General features: G+C 38.9%; 1 protein-coding gene across 7 annotated transcripts in view; it reads left to right on the top strand.

Moving 5' to 3' along the window:
• The window catches only part of LOC127440320 (catenin delta-2-like), a 150,535-nt gene that overhangs the window by 82,661 nt on the left and 47,136 nt on the right, over positions 1–20,738 (top strand). For 5 of the 7 annotated variants that reach the window (XM_051696841.1, XM_051696847.1, XM_051696842.1 and 2 more), the window contains 2 exons: positions 810–1,059; positions 2,629–2,685. In XM_051696841.1, the coding sequence (XP_051552801.1) occupies positions 810–1,059; positions 2,629–2,685 (307 nt within the window). The remainder of the gene's footprint in view (positions 1–809; positions 1,060–2,628; positions 2,686–20,738) is intronic. The other 2 variants (XM_051696845.1, XM_051696844.1) reach the window with 1 other exon arrangement.

The raw sequence follows: 20,738 nt of genomic DNA, 5'->3' as shown, positions 1-20,738 counted from the left end.
CACGGAGGCAACTGGGATTCGTCCTCTGCCACCCGGATTGAGACGAATCACTACACGACCACAAGGACTTAAAAGCGCATAGGGAATTGGGCATTCCAAATTGGGTGAAAAAGGGGAAAAATCCACAAAAAAAAAAAAAACGTTGTTTCTCTAAGTTAAGCTTTGTAATCAAACACATGTAATCATGCATTCAATACACTTGTAACTACACTTGTTTGTAACCCAGTTTACTTCAGTAATGTGACATTTTTGAGTGAAATAGGGGATATAACGAGGTAAAAAAGTAGGACTGATTTTATGTATTAGGAATCGATTGAATCATTAAAAGTGGGCGTTACTTGAATGTTATCAGAATGGAGCCAGGTGATTGGAGGGGCGGGGCTGAAAAAATTTGAGGAATTCATGACATCAGCCGAAAAGAAAAGCCATTTTAGACATGGAGCAGGTTATTACATTATGTACATTACGATAGAAGATTATGAAGTCAAACATTTTTATTTGGCATATCATGCACCGATGAACCATGCAGGACAAGACCAGGAACAATCGGGCTCAATTTTGACTTCATGTTGATTTCTGGGTAACTGGTTGATGCTATCTAGATGGTTTAATATCCTTTTTGTTCTGTTTTGCTCCCTTGCCCTCCTTCTCCTCCTCTCTTATTGTGCTAATACCTGGCCAACATATACCTTTTCTCACACTGTACATGTGGTATTGTTTTTCATCTTTTGCTTCACCCAAAGATCCAACGAACCAATTTTGTGAGCAGGTCCTGAACTTTCTGCTCTGTCCCTACTCTCCTGTCGTAGCCCCTTCCTCTCCTGGTGTTGACTCCATACCCTTGCAACGCACAGGAAGCCAGAATGCAACAGGAACGTTCCCCCGTTCCGGCTATGCCACTGGCCCTGGTGCCTCCACCGCAGACTACGCCAACCCCTACCGTACACTACAGTTCTGCCCCTCTACGGACTCCCCCTACAGTAAACCAGGGCCTGCTCTGCCCCCGGAGGCAACACTGGTCAGGTCACCCTCCATGGACAGCATCCAGAAGGACCCCAGGTGAGTCATCCTACTGGTTAATGGATCTTGAGGGAACTGCACATGGAAATCTCACCTAGCTAGTGAGCATTGGAACTGTACAGGCAGACAAATGGCTATGCTGTGTGATTAACAAATCAAATAGAGCTTCATATGATTAAGTTCTCAATGGAGGCACTGTACAGCATGAATCTGACTTCAAATGGCCTCACTGCCTGTAGCATTATTTGATCAGTAGTTCTCAACTGGTTTTGCTTCAGGATTCAGATTTTACATTGGACATCAAGTGGCGACAACCACCACTTTATTCATGGTTTTTAAGGATTAGGGCATGTCACACAACCTGACGCCAACAATAAAAGTTATGGAAAAAGTTTTTTCTGTGCTTTTAAAAGTTGCTAAGTCTATTTTTTGCTACTTTAGATGCACAAATATATGGTTCCATTTTATTATTTGCATTTAGCATTGTTTATTTTTCCCTGCTGTCCACGACCCTATGAGAACATTTTTGGGTCGTGAACAAACAGTTGAGAACCACTGCCTCAGAGTGCTTGTGTACACTAATAAATCGGAAGTCACACTGAAAGTTACACATTTGTCACAGTAGTGACCACTCTTCAGGAATCCTAGCGCATGATTTACAGAGAGGTTTCAGTTTTTAATGTTCCACCTCTTTCACTCTTTATAGTAGTATTAAGCATATTTTTGGTTTTATCGTGTGACATTAATTTAATGTATTGAGAGGCCATTGACAACCATCTCTTTAAATGTGACTTCAATAGGACTTTTCTTTTGTTTGCTTGCTTTTTCTACTGATTTGAGCTTGTTTGTTTTGTTGATTTTTTTTTTTATTTTTTTTTCTCATCCCTTTTGTTGAGCCCTCATGCCTTTGTTTCTCTCCCATGTCTTTCACTGCTAATGGTTACGGTGGAGGTGATATGATGTGTGATGCATTGCATTGACTGGTTGCAAACAAATGCACAGATATGCACCGACAGTTTCATAATGTTTCAGAACATGTCAAACAAAGCCGTGTTTCATCTTTGGTTTACTAACTAATGTTTGGTGTATTAAAGGGTGGGTCTGGCAACCATACCGGACACATTTTTTGCTAAGTAACAGATAATTTGTAGCAGTATTTTGCATATGCACAAAACAGGGTAATACAAGTGCATTATAACTCCTTGTTCCTCATATGAAGATACAGGGACATCTAGATTATCTGAAACATTATATGAAAAATTGACTGCTCCACTGTAAAAGTTAGATGAATACAGAGTACTTTGTGTTTACCCAACTTGATGTATTTCAGTACTTTCACTGACTGGAAATGTCTGTAAACAGATCTTGCCCACAAATCAGCTATTGCTGTCTTTTACAGACACATTTTACAGAGTTCATATCCATTATGTGAGACCCCTCTTTAATAAAAACCGGCAACTAAAAACTTTTTAGTGCATGTCAAATGCAAGTGTGTAATTTGTTACAGTAGCAAGAAGACAGTTAAAAGTAAATACATTATTTTTTAAATGTTAAATCCCTTTGTGCTAGACACCTACCCTGTCTCTCTCTCTGCCTGTCTCCTGATAGGTACGACCCTGAATTCCTTGACTGGAATCAAAATCAAGCCGAGCAAAGAATGACAAAGTAATCCAACATTTATTTACATTCTACTCCTCATCTACACAAGCACTTTTCTTCTCTATATTTAACATGTTATCCCAGGGTAGCATGACTCAATTAGTTACTGTATGACTGTGTTTAGGCTGTATGGTACATAGTATATTTCATTGTTTGCTAGGATGCTGTTGAGGTTTAGTACAGGGTGAAATAACACAGTAATAAATGTGCAGTTTCTATGGATTTCATCCCAGCGTGTCCTCAATGTATACTCCTTTATTCATCCACAAAGAGTTTAATGTGTGGTTGTCTTTTTGTCCGAAGTCAGTTCTGATCAATTGCTAGAGCATAGAGTGATAGAGAATAATTGAGTGGAGAGTAAATATAGTAGATGTCCAGGAGTAGTGATACTGCATACAGTAGTTGACCAGAGTTTGTCCATTGCTGCAAAGCATCACATTGTGCGTGTGTCTCCTGTTGTGTTATTCATTGTTTTATCATTTTGTGTTAAAGCATGTTTTTTATCCTTTACATTTATTTTAACACCACTGTCTTCAGTTTTCTACTCCTTTCAATGCAAGCAACAGCAATAGATGTGTTGTTGTGTTCTGACTTTTGCAGTATGGAATCGCTGTATTGGCAACACATTGGAGAGATTTTTAGTTCAGGTTATGTTCATTTAAGGCCACTTCCACACTAATCCATTTTTGTTTGAAATCCTGATGTTATAGCATGTTTTCCCAAGTATACGGTAATGAAGAAAAAAAAAAAGAAAAACGAAAGAGGAAATTGCCATTCCAGTGTGGATGAGAGCTGTAAACGTAGCTTAATCAATGCGTTTTCAAAATAATACGTCTAAGTGTGGCCTAAGGGTTTTGTGCTCTAGGTTATAATTTGAGTGAAACTACAACTGCATCATTCCTTACAGAAAATTACCATGAGAACCGTAGTTTTGTAAAAGTACCTAGTATTCTTACTACAGTAAAACATTGGTAAATTTGGCATTAGCCATGACTTCCTTACAATAAAAATAAAATAATAAATAAATAAATAAATGCCCATTATGTTTTGAAATCTTACTGTTTGATTATACATGGCACTAGCTACGCCAGTGTTGTGGGTTGGATTCCCAGGGAACAAACATTCTTTTAAAATCTGCATTAAATGCACTGTAGGTTGCATTCAACTTACTTCATTAATGCAAATGTAAATAATTAATATTCCCTAAAAAACATATAACCTTATTTTGGTTGCTATGCCTCTGCTAGTTACTGGTAACCATGATATTGTTGCAGAACCTATGATTACCATTGTAAATTATTGTAAAGGAAATGCATATGTTTTAACCAAATTTAGGATGTGACATCATTTACTAGAGATGAATGAGTTTTAATTATGATCCTTTCCCAAAGTACTAGACAAAAGACTTATATCCTCTGCTCTATCTATATTCTTTGTTCCACTATTATAAAGGTAATATACAGTATGATGTGGGGGAAATCTTTTTTACTGTATTTCACCATTTTGTGGAAATCAAATTTATGTGACTGTTTTGTTGAAAAATGGTAGAATTATGTGCGCAGTGGCAGGTGGAAGTATTAATACAGTGTAATGTTGCAGTGCTGGCAGTGTTGATCTGTGCTCTTAGAGTGGGTGGCAGCAGATGAATTGGTCACCGTGAGACATTTCGTGAACTCTCTCTTTGCCATCAGTTCAACCTTCCTCTTAGGACTCTTCACATATGTGTATTCTGAATCAACAACGCTGCTGACCGCTATTTCCTAAAGAGGGGTCAAACACTGGTCGCTCGTTCATACCCTGTTAGAGATCACTGCTCCTGACTGCACAAATCATATTTATGTGACACTAGCAGCTTTCTGGGTCCCCAGCTCCTCTTCCAGCTGTCAGAAAGAGTCTATTAGTGCTTCGTTCAACTGTGGGGTTAGAGCTCTCAGAATTAGCCACCTCGATATCAAATTGACTGCAGGTTCCAATATTCACCCTAAACAACATGATTTAACCAAGTAGGACATATTCAATGGTTGGTCCTGGAACAACACAACTTAAAGGGATAGTTCACCCAAATATGAAAATTCTCTCATTATTTACTCACCCTCATGATATCCCAGGTGTGTATGACTTTCTTTTTAAAGAAAATAGAAAAATATCTTAGTTCAGTATGTCCTTAAAATGCAAGTGGAAGTCAGAATATATGTCATCCATTCAACTCCAGCTGTGAGACACGTGAGAACTGACGCATGTGTGACACATTTAGAAGAGCAGCGCTGTTTACAACTGAGTAAGAGGAACGCTGTACAGAAGCTTAGTTGGTTTTGGTTTAGATCTGTATTTGTATCTGTTTCTTTACTTACAATGGTTCGCTTGTGTGCTTATCCTGGATGTCTCAACAGAGAGGAGAACGTGAGATTTTGTCCGTAACATGCCAACGCGAATATGTCATATGAGAGAACGTGTGAACTCCACCCTCTCATGAAGCTTACCAGAAGAGATGGTTTATAGTTAAAAATTACTTAAATATTGATCTTTTTCACACCAAAAATTATCGTGTCACTTTACAAGACATTAATTTAACCACTGGAGTCACATGGATGACATTTAAGCTGACTGTCTCTGGTTTTTGGAGCTTCAAAAGTCTGATGTGGTGGTTCATTCCAAACTTCCTCAGCCGTCTCAGGAAGAAGAGGCGCTGATGAGCCTTCTTCACAACAGCCTCGGTGTGGACGGACAATGTGAGTTCCTCTGTGATGTGGACACCGAGGAACTTGAAGCTGCTGACTCTCTCCACTGGTGCTCCATTGATGGTGATGGGGTTGTGTTCTCTGTCTTTTCTCCTGAAGTCCACCACAAGCTCCTTGGTCTTGTTGACATTGAGGAAGAGGTTGTGCTCCTGACACCAGCATGTCAGAGTTTCATCATTGTCAGTGATCAGACCTACCACTGTCGTATCATCAGCAAACTTAATGATGGCATTGGAGCTGTGTGTTGCCACACAGTCATGTGTGTACAAGGAATACAAGAGTGGGCTGAGAACACAGCCCTGCGAGGCTCCAGTGTTGAGGGTCAGTGATGAGATGTTGCTGCCTATTCTAACCACCTGGCATCTGCTTGACAGGAAGTCCAGAATCCAGCTGCACAGCGAGCTGTTTAAGCCCAGAGCCCGGAGTTTCACATAAAGCTTGGAGGGCACTGTGGTGTTGAATGCTGAGCTGTAGTCTACAAACAGCATTCTCACATAAGTGTTCCTTTTTTCCAGGTGGGAGAGAGCAGTGTGTAGTGTAGATGCAATGGCATCATCAGTGGAGCGGTTGTTGCGGTAAGCAAACTGCAGTGAGTCCAGTGAAGCAGGCAGCACAGAGCAGATGTAAACTCTGATTAGCCTCTCAAAGCATTTGCTGATGATGGGGGTCAGAGCAACAGGACGCCAGTCATTTAAGCAAGTGATTTTGGATTTCTTTGGTACAGGCACAATGGTGGACATTTTGAAGCATGTGGGGACTACAGACAAGGAGAGGGAAAGGTTGAAAATGTCCGTAAAAACACCACGCTCTGATGACGTGCCCCAGAATGCCGTTTGGACCCGCGGTTTTATGGATATTCACTGTCAGAAGGATCGGGTTACATCCGCTACAGAGACTGAGAGTGAACTAACCTCTGTAGCTTCGGCCGCGAGAGCTCTCTCCGCGAGAGTGGTGTTATTTCCCTCGAAACGAGCATAAAAAGTATTTAGCTCATTCGGGAAAGAGACAGCGGTGTTCAAGGCGGAGTTTTTATTCCCTTTGTAGTCTGTGATGAAATTAATTCCCTGCCACATGCTTCTAGAGTCGGTGGTGTTGAACTGTCCTTCAATCTTGTCCCTGTACTGGTGTTTTGCTGCTCTGATAGTTTTGCAGAGGGCATAACTGGCTTGTTTATGCACCTCCGCATTCCTGGAATTAAAATCGGAGGTCCGTGCATTAAGTGCCGCACGAACATCGCTATTAATCCATGGTTTCTGGTTGGGGTAGATCCGTATTGTTTTGGCCAGAACAACATCCTCTACACACTTTCTGATGAAACACGTTACGCTATCACCTTGATGTCGTCATCAGAGGCGGACCGGAACATCTCCCAGTCCACGTGATTAAAACAGTCTTGTAGCGTAGAATCTGATTGGTACGACCAGCACTGGATCATTCTGAGGGTGGGGGTTTCCTGTTTCAGTTTCTGCCTGTAAGCGGGCAGACGGAGAACGGAAGAGTGGTCTTATTTGCCAAATGGTGGGCGGGGGAGGGATTTGTAGCCATCCCGGAAGGGAGAGTAGCAATGGTCCAAAACCCGGTCCCCACGTGTGTTGAAACTGATATGTTGGTGGTATTTTGGTGCGATTGATTTGAGATTGGCTTTGTTAAAGTCCCCGGTCACAATGAACGCAGCCTCAGGGAGTGTGGTTTCCTGCTCACTTATACTCCCATACAGTTCCTTGAGTGCCCGGTCGGTGTCGGCTTGAGGCGGGATGTACACAGCAGTGATAATGACCGCTGTGAATTCCCTCGGTAGCCAGAATGGTCAACAGAGAAGAATGAGAATTTCCAGATAACGAGAGCAGAAAGACTTAATAGAATGTACGTTCCTCTGATTGCACTAGGATTTGTTGTCCGTAAAACATACACCACCACCTCTGCTTTTACCTGAGAGGTCTTTCGCTCTGTCCACTCGGTGCACGGAGAACCCTGCGGGTTCGATGGCTGAATCTGGAATCTCCGCAGACATCCAAGTTTCTGTAAGGCAGATAATGCAGCAGTCCCTCATCTCTCGTTGGAAAGAGATCCGCACTCTTAGCTCACAGAGCTTGTTGTCCAGAGACTGAATCTTTGCCAATAGAATACTTGGTAGCAGGGGTCGATTTGCACGACGTCTTACTCTGATGAGAACGCCGGCTCTATTTCCCCTTTTCCTTCTGCGTTTCCAAGGCCGGGCAGCCCAAACAAAGGGCTCCACTGGCGTGTTTGTAAACAGTGGGTCGGCATTGAGGAATTGGAAGTCCGCTTTTCCGTGTGCAATTGCAGAACCAATGTCCAAAAATGTTTGTCTATCGTATACAATAAGGCAGACAACATCCAAGACAAAAAACATAAGAACTGTAAACAAAACAAAACTGCAGTGTTACGTTGGAGCTCGCAAGGCAGCAGCCATACTCGGCGCCATCTTGAGTCCAAAAACTTACATTGAAATGACCTACAGAACAGAGATATTCTTCTTAAAAAAAATGAAAGTCATACCTATCTGGGATGGGATGAAGGTGAGAAAATTATGAGAGAATTTTTATTTTTTAGTGAACTATCCTTTTAATGAAGCATTCAAGTCACATCAGAATTGCAAATGAACTGCACCACAAAGTTGTAAATCCAGCGAGATTTTCTTGGAGTGCGGATTTTCTGAGATGGGGGCTTGTCAATTTAAGAAGAATGGCAAGAATCAAGCAAATTGGTGACTGTACAGTTTTGATTGAATGCATTTTTTTGTTCTATTGATGAAGAATAAAGCTGGCCAGAAAATTTTACTCATTTAGCTAGTTTATATGAGGTGACATTTCCCATCTGTTTATGTGGCCACACAAGAATGATAAAATAAGACACACCTAATATGCAGTGTTGTGAATACATGTGCATGCCGTTGCATTGGTGCTGAAAATGCTTCCTACTTTTTCAGAAAGTGAAAAAGATGAAAAATTGCGAAACGGGCCCATTCTGTCCAACTAAAATCACTTGAACGCCCATTACTAGGGATGGACGATACCACTTATTTCCTTTTCGATCCGATACCAAGTACTTTTAGGCCAATATTGCTGATATCAATACCGATACCTCTATTAAATAGAATTTTTACAAATTCTTTGGACAAAATTAGTAACTTTATGGGCCTAAATAGAAAATTATTAGGCTGCTTTGTTTACCCTTTAAAAATGTGTTAGTATAAGCCACATATAAAACCTCAAACCATAGATATTATTATATGGTTACTATTACTAAAACCAAGTTACCATATGGATACTACAGTAATGCTGTAGTAAAACCATGGTTAATTTTATGAAAACCTTGGTTACTGCCCAAAAAAAAAAAAAAAGAAAAAAAGAAAAACATGGTTACTGCAGTCATGGTTACTAGTCATGGTTAATACTATATTACTACAGTAAATCCATGGTAAATTTTTATAAGGGTATCATTTGTTAACAAGGATTTAAGATCATTATCAATGTTTTTACAACTCTGAATTTAAATAAACCTGTAAAAAAATGTCAGACAAGCCCATTATAATAAATGTCACGTCTAGGTTTGTCATTACTTAGTGTGAATAACTCCAGTGAATAACTTAGTGTGAATGCTCTCTCTTTAAATGAGCAATATGATTGAAAGGGTGAGCGCTGTCTGACTGCTAGTGTATTTTAGCATTTCTGCGCATCAAGATGAGTGGAAGAAAAAGTAGTTCCGGTGCCATGCAACAATTCGCTAATATAATTCTTTTTTTTCCACTTCGAAGCTCATGAGATACATTAATATTCATGTAATAATAAGATCACTTGTAAAGAAAAAACTTCAGAATCTATATTTTTATGTGAGGATCGATATTCTTGATACTACATCAGTATCGGAAGTATCGATACTATTAGTATCGATCTGTCCATCCCTACTCATTACATCATAATGACGACTTATGACCTTCTAAGAACAAACTTCTCAGGAGGAACTTCTCTTTATACTGGCTGTGTGTTGAGCATATATGGATTAGACACATGATTGGGAAAACAACAGTCCATAAAAATTGGAACACTGAGGGAGGGACCGGGGTCATATTAAGTAACCAGAATAGAGACCTGTGGGGTGGGCTCTTTTCATCTGGGCCAATATGCAACCACCCAGAATACTCCAACAACTGCTAAGCAATGTGCTAAAAACACATTTAAGCATAAAACAACTTAGCAACAGCATAGTAACAACCTGGCAACCATATACTTAAGCAATGCGCTAAATCACAGCAGATCACCATGACAACTGCATAGCATGCCCCAGCAACCATCCAGAACACCCTGGTTTATAAAATACATATTGTTAGACATTTTCATGAGTGCTGGTAATTATTCATACACATCGCACCTTGGTTAAATGTAAAAGGTAAACGCATTTGATTGATTTTTATATGAACAGGTCTCCTGGAAAGGCAGGAGACTAATAGCACATAACTTCATTATTTCACAGCTATTATAACGTTTAAGCCAAAATGTATCAAATTACTTTGTCAAAAAACAGATTGAAACTTACATTTAAACTTGCAGTTTCTTGTTTTCCCCAGTGCAGACAGATGACGGAACTTGGCTTGTGATTTTTGAATTAGATTTGTGATTCGCAAAGCGAATAATTCAGACCCCTTTTGAATCTTTTTGATCGGTTCAAAAGAATCAGATTTAAAAGATTCGACTCAAATGATTCTTTCACGAATCAGACATCACCATCGTTGAACTGCATGCAATTTACACTTATGGCTATGTACTTTTTTTGTGCTGTTTAGTCGCAAAAGTAACAAAAGGGTCTGGAGGAATCTGTTGGTGTAAAAGTATTAAAGCTAGAGTATGCAATTTATACAAAGCATTTTTTGTTATACTGGTTGAAAGTCTCTTTGCATCCTGACAGCTTTCAATAAATCAAGTGCTCTTATTAAAAAAACAAAAAAAACATTATCTGTGGCAGTCACAGACCTGTAAAAGGCCTGTCCAATCATTTCATTTGGCTTGAATGCAATGATTGGATGGCCTACCTGCCTGTCTAGCTACTTACCTGCCTACCTCCATGCACTGTCTCGTTTCGAAGACTGCACGCTAGGTAGAACATGTCCTTTGAAGGCTGCTGTATACCGAGTGTCCTCCTTTAAACAAGCCTTGTTTAAACGAGACGGCCTTCATAGGACAAACGAAACAGAACGTATGACAGAAAGCCACTCTTTAACAAGCGCAAGCACTTTGAGTGAGAAGGGAACAAAGTCCCTTTGGAAGGGACTGTGTGAGGTCAATTTTAGGAGAGTTATAATCATGTAGATAGAAAAGAAAATAGATTTTACAGGTGTACTATTAGTCTATAATACTTTATTTTAATTATATATTACTATAATTATACATTATATACTCTGCACCTGTCTTCTGAGGTACTTCAACTTGGGAATTAACATTACTTGCGTTTGAACATCATATTTTCGAGCAAATTGGCGTCCTTTTATTTAGACAAAGGATGATCATTTCCATTGAACCAAAGAATTGTGGGTTGTAAGAGCCCACAAAGGATACACCTCATGCATCCTCCGAATTCCTGTGAAAGAAGGTCGCATTCAAAGGCTGCCTCTGACGTATGCAGTCGACAAATGCGACCTCCGGAGGACACAGCCTTCGAAACGATACACAGACGTGAGTTGGGGGCAGGACTATCTGACTGTTTGAACAACTTTAGGAAAGGGGCATATTCAGAAAGCTGTTTTAAAAACAATGTTTATTTTAGCAATTCCGTTTAGTGGTGCTAGTGTCGCAGAAATTATGTACTTCAGCTTTAATTTTCTTTTCAAAATGTAAAAGTAAAAGTCCAAAGAAATATTTATGCTTAAGTAAAGTACAAATATAAAAAACAAAACTGTACTTAAGTACAGTAACGAAGTATTTGTACTTCGTTACTATACACTTCTGCTAAATTCTGATTGGTTGATAGGAAGTTGTTGAGGATTAAACAAGGATGTTGATCCAGGAACATCACAGCAAATAACGACTATGTTCGGAATACCATACTATTCTTACTACAGTGTTTCTGCAGCATTTAGTATGTATACTGTGCACAATATGCTAATTTTCTCTATAGTAATTTTTTTTTATTATTATTATTTATATACACCAGCTTTAAAGGTAGCTTCCCAGTGTGCTTTATATAGGAAAAAATAAGATATATGAAATTAAGAAAATAATAAAATATACACAATATAAACATGTAAATCAAAATAATATTAATAAAATAATAATGCAATTAATAAAATAAAGCTATGAAGTAAAAGCTTTTCTGAAATTATACATTTTAAAAATTGGATTTAAATATACTAAGAGTTCGTGCATCTCTAATATCATTTATGCATGGAAAACCTGGATGACCTGCATCTGCCAAAATGTGCAGTATACAACTAAACCATACTGTGCTCAGTGGTGTTTATCACCAATGCAATGTGCTTGACATCCATTTCTAGTGTGACAAATGAAGTAAAATCAGCTGGGTATTTAACATCTCATTCTTGACTCATTATTTGATCGGACGTGCAAAAGTTCAAACAAAATTGGATTTAAATGCACAATAACCGTTTTTATTGCCAATATGTATGAAAATAAAATATATTATTTATTTATTTTTTGTGAAATTTTGGAGGGTATGGAAATTCCAACTAGATGTCACTAGCTGAATTATACATGCAACATAATGAGGTCATGTGAAAGTCATTGTGAGGTCTTGTGACTGCAATATAGCATAATTCTGAAGCATCTTTGAAGCATTTAATAATGAATAAAGCATTCTGTCACAAATTATTACTAAAAATAGTAGACAGTTTATAGTATTCAGGTACTAGTATTCCATTCCGAACACAGCCCCAATTAACGTGCCAACCCACGACTCTTGTCAAACCCATTACATTACCATAGTTTAAAGATTGAGCTGTCAGATGTTGTTGTTCCAGCGCTCATTTTCTAGTTTGCTGTCAGACAAAAGCACGTACTAGTATGGAAGTGTAGGGAGTGCATGTTTCAGTGCTGAGTTCGTGAAGCTTATTCAGCAGACTGCTCAAGTTTGAATAGAAAAACCAGGGAGCAAGCCGAGAGGACAGAGGAGCTCTACGCTCATTATAGTGTTTGTTTTAACAATGTGCACGCTTCAGCGGCTAAGCCACAAGCTAGCGCTTCAGCAATTACATGGGCTGGTGACTGGTCTTATTTACTCTCTTCAGCATGTGTAAGTTCTCTATTCATCTGCACATAGTGCCAGAAGCAAGTTGTATGACATACAAACAGACCTACAGTGTGCCAGTTATGTTGGCGCTGCATACACTTGAAACATGTGGCATTTAGCAGTTCCATCTCTTTTCTTCTGTGAGCAACAGAAGACATTAGTCGTTTTTTTGAAGTGCAGGCTCAAAAATAATATTTTTTTTTTTTTTTTTTTTTTTTTTCTGCTGGCAATGTCAATATTTTCATGACCCCACCCAATTTTTAATTTTCAGACAAATATGCTTATTTTTAAGTAAGTGTAACCAGTCCTGCTTGACCCGCTCTGAGTAGGATTCGTACCGGTATCAGCCTGCATGGGAGGCGGGCGCACTAACGAAGAGGCTAAAGGTTATAGCATCTAGCATCAGTCGCTTGTGCGCCTCTTGAGGCCAGTGGAGTGAGGTTTACACATACTGCACAGCTATTACGTACCAGCTGGCTCCCATTACACTCACCCCCACTAAACCTCACTCCCATCCGGGTCACAGCACCACTGTATTCAGTCCTGCTCGGCCTGCTCCGAATGGGATTCGAACTGGCGTCTCCGGCATGGGAGGTGGGCACGCTAATGAGGAGGCTAAAGGCTACAGCCTTTAGTGTTAGTTGCTAGTGTGCCTCTTGAGGCCAAGGGAGTGAGGTTTACACATACTGCACAGCTATCACATACCAGCTGGCTCCCGTTACAAAAGCATTACATTTTCTTTACAAAACAAACAAGTTACAATATATAGTTTATTAGATGTTTAATTTTCAATAATAGCTGGAAATTTTCTTATACATTAGAAGCAACAAATTCATAAACACACTTTTTTGGAAAACAGGATGTCATACAGTTTAAAACTAGAGCCCGACCGATATGGGATTTTTGAGACCGATACCGATTTTAGAGAGGGAAAATTCACCGATTACCGATATGGTGGCCGATATATAAAATTTTTGAGCTGGAATGAAAACAGACCTTTTCTATGTGGATTTTTCACAGATTTTGCACCGATATGACTATGCAAAGGTCAATCAAAGAATATTTGACATTATTATTATACATTGCCAACAAATTCTAGAAATGAACACTGAGAAAATAAAAAAAAATTATTAATTATTATAAAATTATAATTATAAAAATTAATTATAAGAATAAATAAAAATACAATAAATAGCTAAATAAACATCAGTATTACTGTTTAGTATCAGTCAAATGCTGACTATATTAATACTGCTGAGTCAAGATAAACAGATAAGCAGCGGTGTTACACCGTATTCTGCTGTACAAGTTCAGGGGAAACTTTCAATGGTGGAAAACCAGACTTTTAAATATTACATTTTATAAATGCTACGACTGGAACTGTCAAACTGTGAATCCTGAACAAAACAGTTTGGTGAATACATATTTACTCATTAGCTTCCGCTCAGCTGACAACAAGCCTAGTTTCCATCCACTTTTCGCGCTATTTTGTTATCGACAAAGTGAAAATGCGTAAATTTTTTTAACTAAATTTGCCGTCTTCTGCCTGTTTCCATTCAAATTGCCTTTTATCGCTAAATGGTGTGCGTGATGACGTCATGCTTATAAAAACACTGTCGCATAAGTTTTGGTTTATCGCAAAAGAAATCTGCCCTTAAGCCATTTCCGTACAGAAATGTGTGTATATTGCTAATTTGCCTCCTAGATGTCCCTATTTTTTTTCCTCCGAAGTTTTGGTAAAATGGGGAGAGTATTGAGACAATTCATTGAAATTAACCAGCTAACTGTCATTTTAATTTCACAAATAAATGCAATCAGAAGATGAGGAATTGCAATCAAAAGGGAGCAATTGCCCTTCTGATAGGACTGTAATATTGGTCCTGATGTTGCGCCTATCACAGGTTGCCACCGATTCCGACCCGAAAGCGAATCGTCATGGCCCTTTTCAAGCTGGCAACCTGCACCAAGTAGTGGGAAAATTTTCGGTCTTAGTATAAGGACCATCCATCCATGTGTATGCTGTGTGCACAGCTTTTAAAGAAAAACTGATGCAGTGTAATATCAGGGTTTACATATGATACATTCCCGATATTCAATAGGCTATTTTGAACAATCATGTAATCTAAAGCATTGCCATTTCAACTGCATTATGTCCTGCATATATGTCCAGCAACTTTTAACGACCAACTGAACTTGATTATCTAAAATTAATTTTAGCGTCATAATGCAATTTACATTTTCTGAAGAAGCTCCGCAAATGCGATCCGAGGTAAAGAGGGATAGATTTAAAATATTTAAAAGTTTTAAAATGTTCAAAAGCTCGTTTTCTGAAAGTGAACTCCACATTGGACAAATCTGATAGTTTACAGTCTTGAAGTGTAGAAAATGTCATTCAGCCGACTTTATTCGTCTACAGAACAGGGTACGGCTAATTTAAGTTTGTGTAAAGAAAAGGCATACAGGTGCATCTCAATAAAATAGAATGTCGTGGAAAAGTTCATTTATTTCAGTAATTCAACTCAAATTGTGAAACTCGTGTATTAAATAAATGCAATGCACACAGACTGAAGTAGTTTAAGTCTTTGGTTCTTTTAATTGTGATGATTTTGGCTCACATTTAACAAAAACCCACCAATTCACTATCTCAAAAAATTAGAATACATCATAAGACCAATAACAAAAACATTTTTAGTGAATTGTTGGCCTTCTGGAAAGTATGTTCATTTACTGTATATGTACTCAATACTTGGTAGGGGCTCCTTTTGCTTTAATTACTGCCTCAATTCGGCGTGGCATGGAGGTGATCAGTTTGTGGCACTGCTGAGGTGGTATGGAAGCCCAGGTTTCTTTGACAGTGGCCTTCAGCTCATCTGCATTTTTTGGTCTCTTGTTTCTCATTTTCCTCTTGACAATACCCCATAGATTCTCTATGGGGTTCAGGTCTGGTGAGTTTGCTGGCCAGTCAAGCACACCAACACCATGGTCATTTAACCAACTTTTGGTGCTTTTGGCAGTGTGGGCAGGTGCCAAATCCTGCTGGAAAATGAAATCAGCATCTTTAAAAAGCTGGTCAGCAGAAGGAAGCATGAAGTGCTCCAAAATTTCTTGGTAAACGGGTGCAGTGACTTTGGTTTTCAAAAAACACAATGGACCAACACCAGCAGATGACATTGCACCCCAAATCATCACAGACTGTGGAAACTTAACACTGGACTTCAAGCAACTTGGGCTATGAGCTTCTCCACCCTTCCTCCAGACTCTAGGACCTTGGTTTCCAAATGAAATACAAAACTTGCTCTCATCTGAAAAGAGGACTTTGGACCACTGGGCAACAGTCCAGTTCTTCTTCTCCTTAGCCCAGGTAAGATGCCTCTGGCATTGTCTGTGGTTCAGGAGTGGCTTAACAAGAGGAATACGACAACTGTAGCCAAATTCCTTGACATGTCTGTGTGTGGTGGCTCTTGATGCCTTGACCCCAGCCTCAGTCCATTCCTTGTGAAGTTCACCCAAATTCTTGAATCGATTTTGCTGAACAATCATAAGGCTGCGGTTCTCTCGGTTGGTTGTGCATCTTTTTCTTCAACACTTTTTCCTTCCACTCAACTTTCTGTTAACATGCTTGGATACAGCACTCTGTGAACAGCCAGCTTCTTTGGCAATGAATGTTTGTGGCTTACCCTCCTTGTGAAGGGTGTCAATGATTGTCTTCTGGACAACTGTCAGATCAGCAGTCTTCCCCATGATTTTGTAGCCTAGTGAACCAAACTGAGAGACCATTTTGAAGGCTCAGGAAACCTTTGCAGGTGTTTTGAGTTGATTAGCTGATTGGCATGTCAAAATATTCTAATTTTTTGAGATAGTGAATTGGTGGGTTTTTGTTAAATGTGAGCCAAAATCATCACAATTAAAAGAACCAAAGACTTAAACTACTTCAGTCTGTGTGCATTGCATTTATTTAATACACGAGTTTCACAATTTGAGTTGAATTACTGAAATAAATGAACTTTTCCACGACATTCTAATTTATTGAGATGCACCTGTATATAGGTATTAAAATATAATTTTTTTCTTTTGGTAATTAATTTTTTTAATTTAATGCATTTTTTGTTTGGTAATTTATTTAATTTAATACAGGGAATTTTGCCAGCATTTTTTCAAAAGTAAACTAAACAATAATTTAATAGAATTGGGCTGTTAGTGTTACAAAAAAGCACACTGAAGCTTTTCTCCTATAGTATTTTTTTATTTTATTTTTAATTTAAAATATCTTTGTACATAGAAATTATATATTTTTTGTATTGTGGGCTAATTCCGTGACTGCCGTCTATTATTTTGAATGGTGTGTAAAAGCAACTTTAATAAATAAACGGATGTCTACCGTGATTAAATTAATCACAAACAGTAGCCACACATTTGTTCTCCGTTCACTTGTCAATGTGTGTGTCTTGATATGAGATATTTGTGTTGGCACTCCTGGAAGTGTCATTTTTGCAGTGATCAGATCTTTATGCCGTTCAGATCAGTCCATAATCATGTACAATAAAATGGCTTTCAAGGATGTATACTGTCATCATGATTAACACAGGCTAACGATTGAGGTAAATTCTGTCATGTGACATTACATTTTTGTGTTAATGCCAATTTTCTCAACAAAGTGTTTCCAAACCAGTTTTTCGCGACATTTGAAGTATCGACATAGAGTTTATGTGCTAGAGTTAAACTGAAAAATATGTCGACACTTGAGAAATTTTAGCGATAATTTGCATTTCCTTCAGTTTTATTTTGATGCGCTAAAACTTTTTCGCAATAAATCCTTGGGTGGAAATGTAGCTACGTGATTAGCTAGTTAGCTATAAGCTCGTTGTCACGGAGAGAAAAAGACGGACATTGTTTGTTTTACTTTCCAGCATTGTGTCTCACCAACTACGTAACAACACAGCATGAAATCAGCACTCATCAGACACAATCCACCACCGCACTGTTGTCTGCTGAGCTGCAAAAAGATGCTCTCTTACCTTTCAGTCTGCTACATTACTGACTGCACTGACAAACTATAGCTGGCTAACAGCAAACAGACATGAGTGACATGGTTGTCAGGGACAAGGTTAATGTTATATTAGATGTATTGAAAAGGGAAAATGATGGGGTCATTGTTTATTAAGTTTCCAGTATGTATTTCACAAACTAGTTAACTTACAGAGACACCGCTTAACTCCGCCCTGTCTGCAGAGCCACTGTCAGCTCTGTAAACAGTGGAGTCGGCGCACACTCTGCTGGGCAAACTACGCTATGACACCAATTCTAAAGCATTGTTTTCTGCATTATATGTTCTGAAAAAATGTTTTCATATTGCCGCATATCGGTAAACATATACGCCGATACCGATATATCGATGAAAGACTAATATCGGCCGGCCGATATATCGGTCGGGCACTATTTAAAACAGTACTGATTTGTTTATCAATAACTTTCAGCCCATTCTAACAGATGCTTCCAAGACTATCACAAATCATTGCTAGTTTGACCAGATTTCATCTATAGGTGCTTTTCCACCAACTGACTAAACAATTCTTGTTGCGGAACCGTATTGTTCCTCATGATCCAGGCGTATTGGTACGTTCAAGGTTTCTTTTTCCATTGTGGTGGTGTAAAATAAGGATTAGAATGGCCTGACTGAATTGTGAGTCACCACATCACTAAAGCCGTTCCACCAGCACGGTTGAGTGCAGTTAGCTAACCGTGCTCAGAAATCCAGGCCAGAATAGGTTTGTAATCATACCGTACCCAACCATGCTCAAATGAAAATGCTACTGGAACTGTTTCTCACCATGCTCAGAACCGTTTGGTCCGATGGTGGACAAGCAATTTATGTAAGTCAGCTAGACAACTTGACTTTGATGTATTAAAAGCAAAATTGACAACAACTTAAATACATCACAGATGTATTTAACTGGGGCCTGGAGTGTTTTATTTACCTCTTCCTGGAATGCCCTTCCATAGCTTGACTAAACATTTTCATTCCTTCGCACTTATTTTACGCATGGTTTTGAGCATTTTGGATTTGATCAGTGCAGAGTTTGGTGTTTATCTCATCCCATCCAGACTGTATTAGTTTTACCTAAGCTACGTCCCTTTCAAAATGTTAATCCATTAGCTTTATTTCGAATAATCATGCTCATTCATCCATCCTGAATGCATCATTTATGATGCTTTTATTTTTTTTCACGCAACACATCATTCAGTGGTCCGAGAGGGGCTGATCCTCTTATTTCTCTGGCCCCGTGGGTTATTTAGACAGATGCACTGAAACATGGAGCTGGGTTTTGTGGTGTTAATGTTTCTGCAATGGGGATGAAAGATAGGCACACCTGACTGAACCAGAACAAAAGCTCAAACAAAGAGCTGCCTCAAACATTAGAGTTTGTCTCAATCTTGTGAGTGCCCAAATGTTTCATTACTTTCTGCTGAAGGATTTCAGGCTGCATGCCTAGCAACCCTGTTATAAATCCATGAACAACAAGGTCTTTCCCTCTCTCTAGCTTTGTTCCACAAATAGTGAGCTGCCCGCTGCCTTTTGCCTACACTGGCAGCTGCCTTCATGGAACATCATAAGTGACTGATTTGGAATGCTTTACATATGCAGCAACTCAATTATGCCACACAAATAGCCGTCCTCAAGGAAGACTCAAAACACAATTGATTTCAGTAGAGTATGAGGTTAGCATGTTGCTAAGCTAATAGTGTGATACTCTTAAAAGAGTATTGGGTAAAATAATCAATCCAATTTTTTATCAGTAGTGTTCAGTATTGCATGAAATATACTGTATGTTTATTTATAATCAACATTTTTCCAGCATGCTATCTTGGATTTATTTTTTCAGCTCATCACAATTCTTTGTGAAGCATGAATGCAATGCTAGAATTTGAATTTGTCCCAAAAAAGGTATCTTCAGAAACAGCTTAATTAAGTTTCCTACTTTTTGAAACACGCTTTTTTGTCAGGAGCATGCCTATGATGCCTAAAAACTGCAGTCCATGTAGGCAGCTCACTAGATTTTAGAACAGAGCATCTGTTTCTGTCTCCCTCTCTTGTTTTGTAATTACAACTTTCAATAACGGTCAAAGCTTAATTTAATTGTGCTGTTTAGGAGATCTTGCAGGTGAAGGTTAAGGGACAGACGGCTTATTAGCAGACGAAGCACCCACCCTCTCCATATCAGACCAAGAGGGGCTCAAATCTGTGTGCACTTCACGAAAGATCTCTCTGTTCTCTGTTGCGTGAATAAGTCAATTCCCAGCCAAATCCTTCTACGGTTTTGGCAAGAGATTCCATTTTTACATGCCTGGGCTCGGAGCAGACGTTTGATTATTCATGTTTGGTGATTAATGGTAGGTTCAGCCCTGCTTCAATGGCCTACCACAGTGACTTGAGCTCTGCTAGGGGGTGTGGCCTTACCCGGGCATTAATTGTCATAATGGGGAGCTTAAGGATTTGACTGCCAGTGACAGACCTGACAGAGAGAGGAGGGAAGCGTCACCATGCAGAAGCAGCTTGCACTCTGCATACATGCATGTGTGTGTCTCTGTAAGACTAGCCTGCTGGGAATAATTCAGCGTGAAGGTTTAATGATGCGAATGAGGACTCTAGCAGGGTTCCATTACTCTTTAGTCTTTAATCATAAATTATATATTTGCAAATATCTCCTATCATAAATAAGAGTTACGTGCTGTACATTTAAATCATTGCATGTTTAATCATCATCACTTAATTATGCATGCATGGATTAATATTTTTGATATGACTCCTTAACACGACCTAAATTTGAGCAAACTCATATATTTAAAAGAAATTTGCCATAAACATGGCCGTTTCAACCAGCAGCTAAAATGTATTTAAAAAGAAAGTAAGAAATCATATTTTGAAAAAAAAAAAAAAATCTTGCTAGCTAGAGGCACTTTGCTTTGCTTGACACAAAACCTGCTTGTCAATTCACTCTGGTGATGGTAAAGCATTGAGGCCATGCCTTCTGACTTGCTGCCATCCGTGTATAATTACATGGA

The sequence above is a fragment of the Myxocyprinus asiaticus genome, chromosome 5 (genome assembly GCF_019703515.2).
Source record: "Myxocyprinus asiaticus isolate MX2 ecotype Aquarium Trade chromosome 5, UBuf_Myxa_2, whole genome shotgun sequence".
NCBI lineage: Eukaryota > Metazoa > Chordata > Actinopteri > Cypriniformes > Catostomidae > Myxocyprinus > Myxocyprinus asiaticus.
This window is presented reverse-complemented; position numbering and strand designations above follow the sequence as displayed.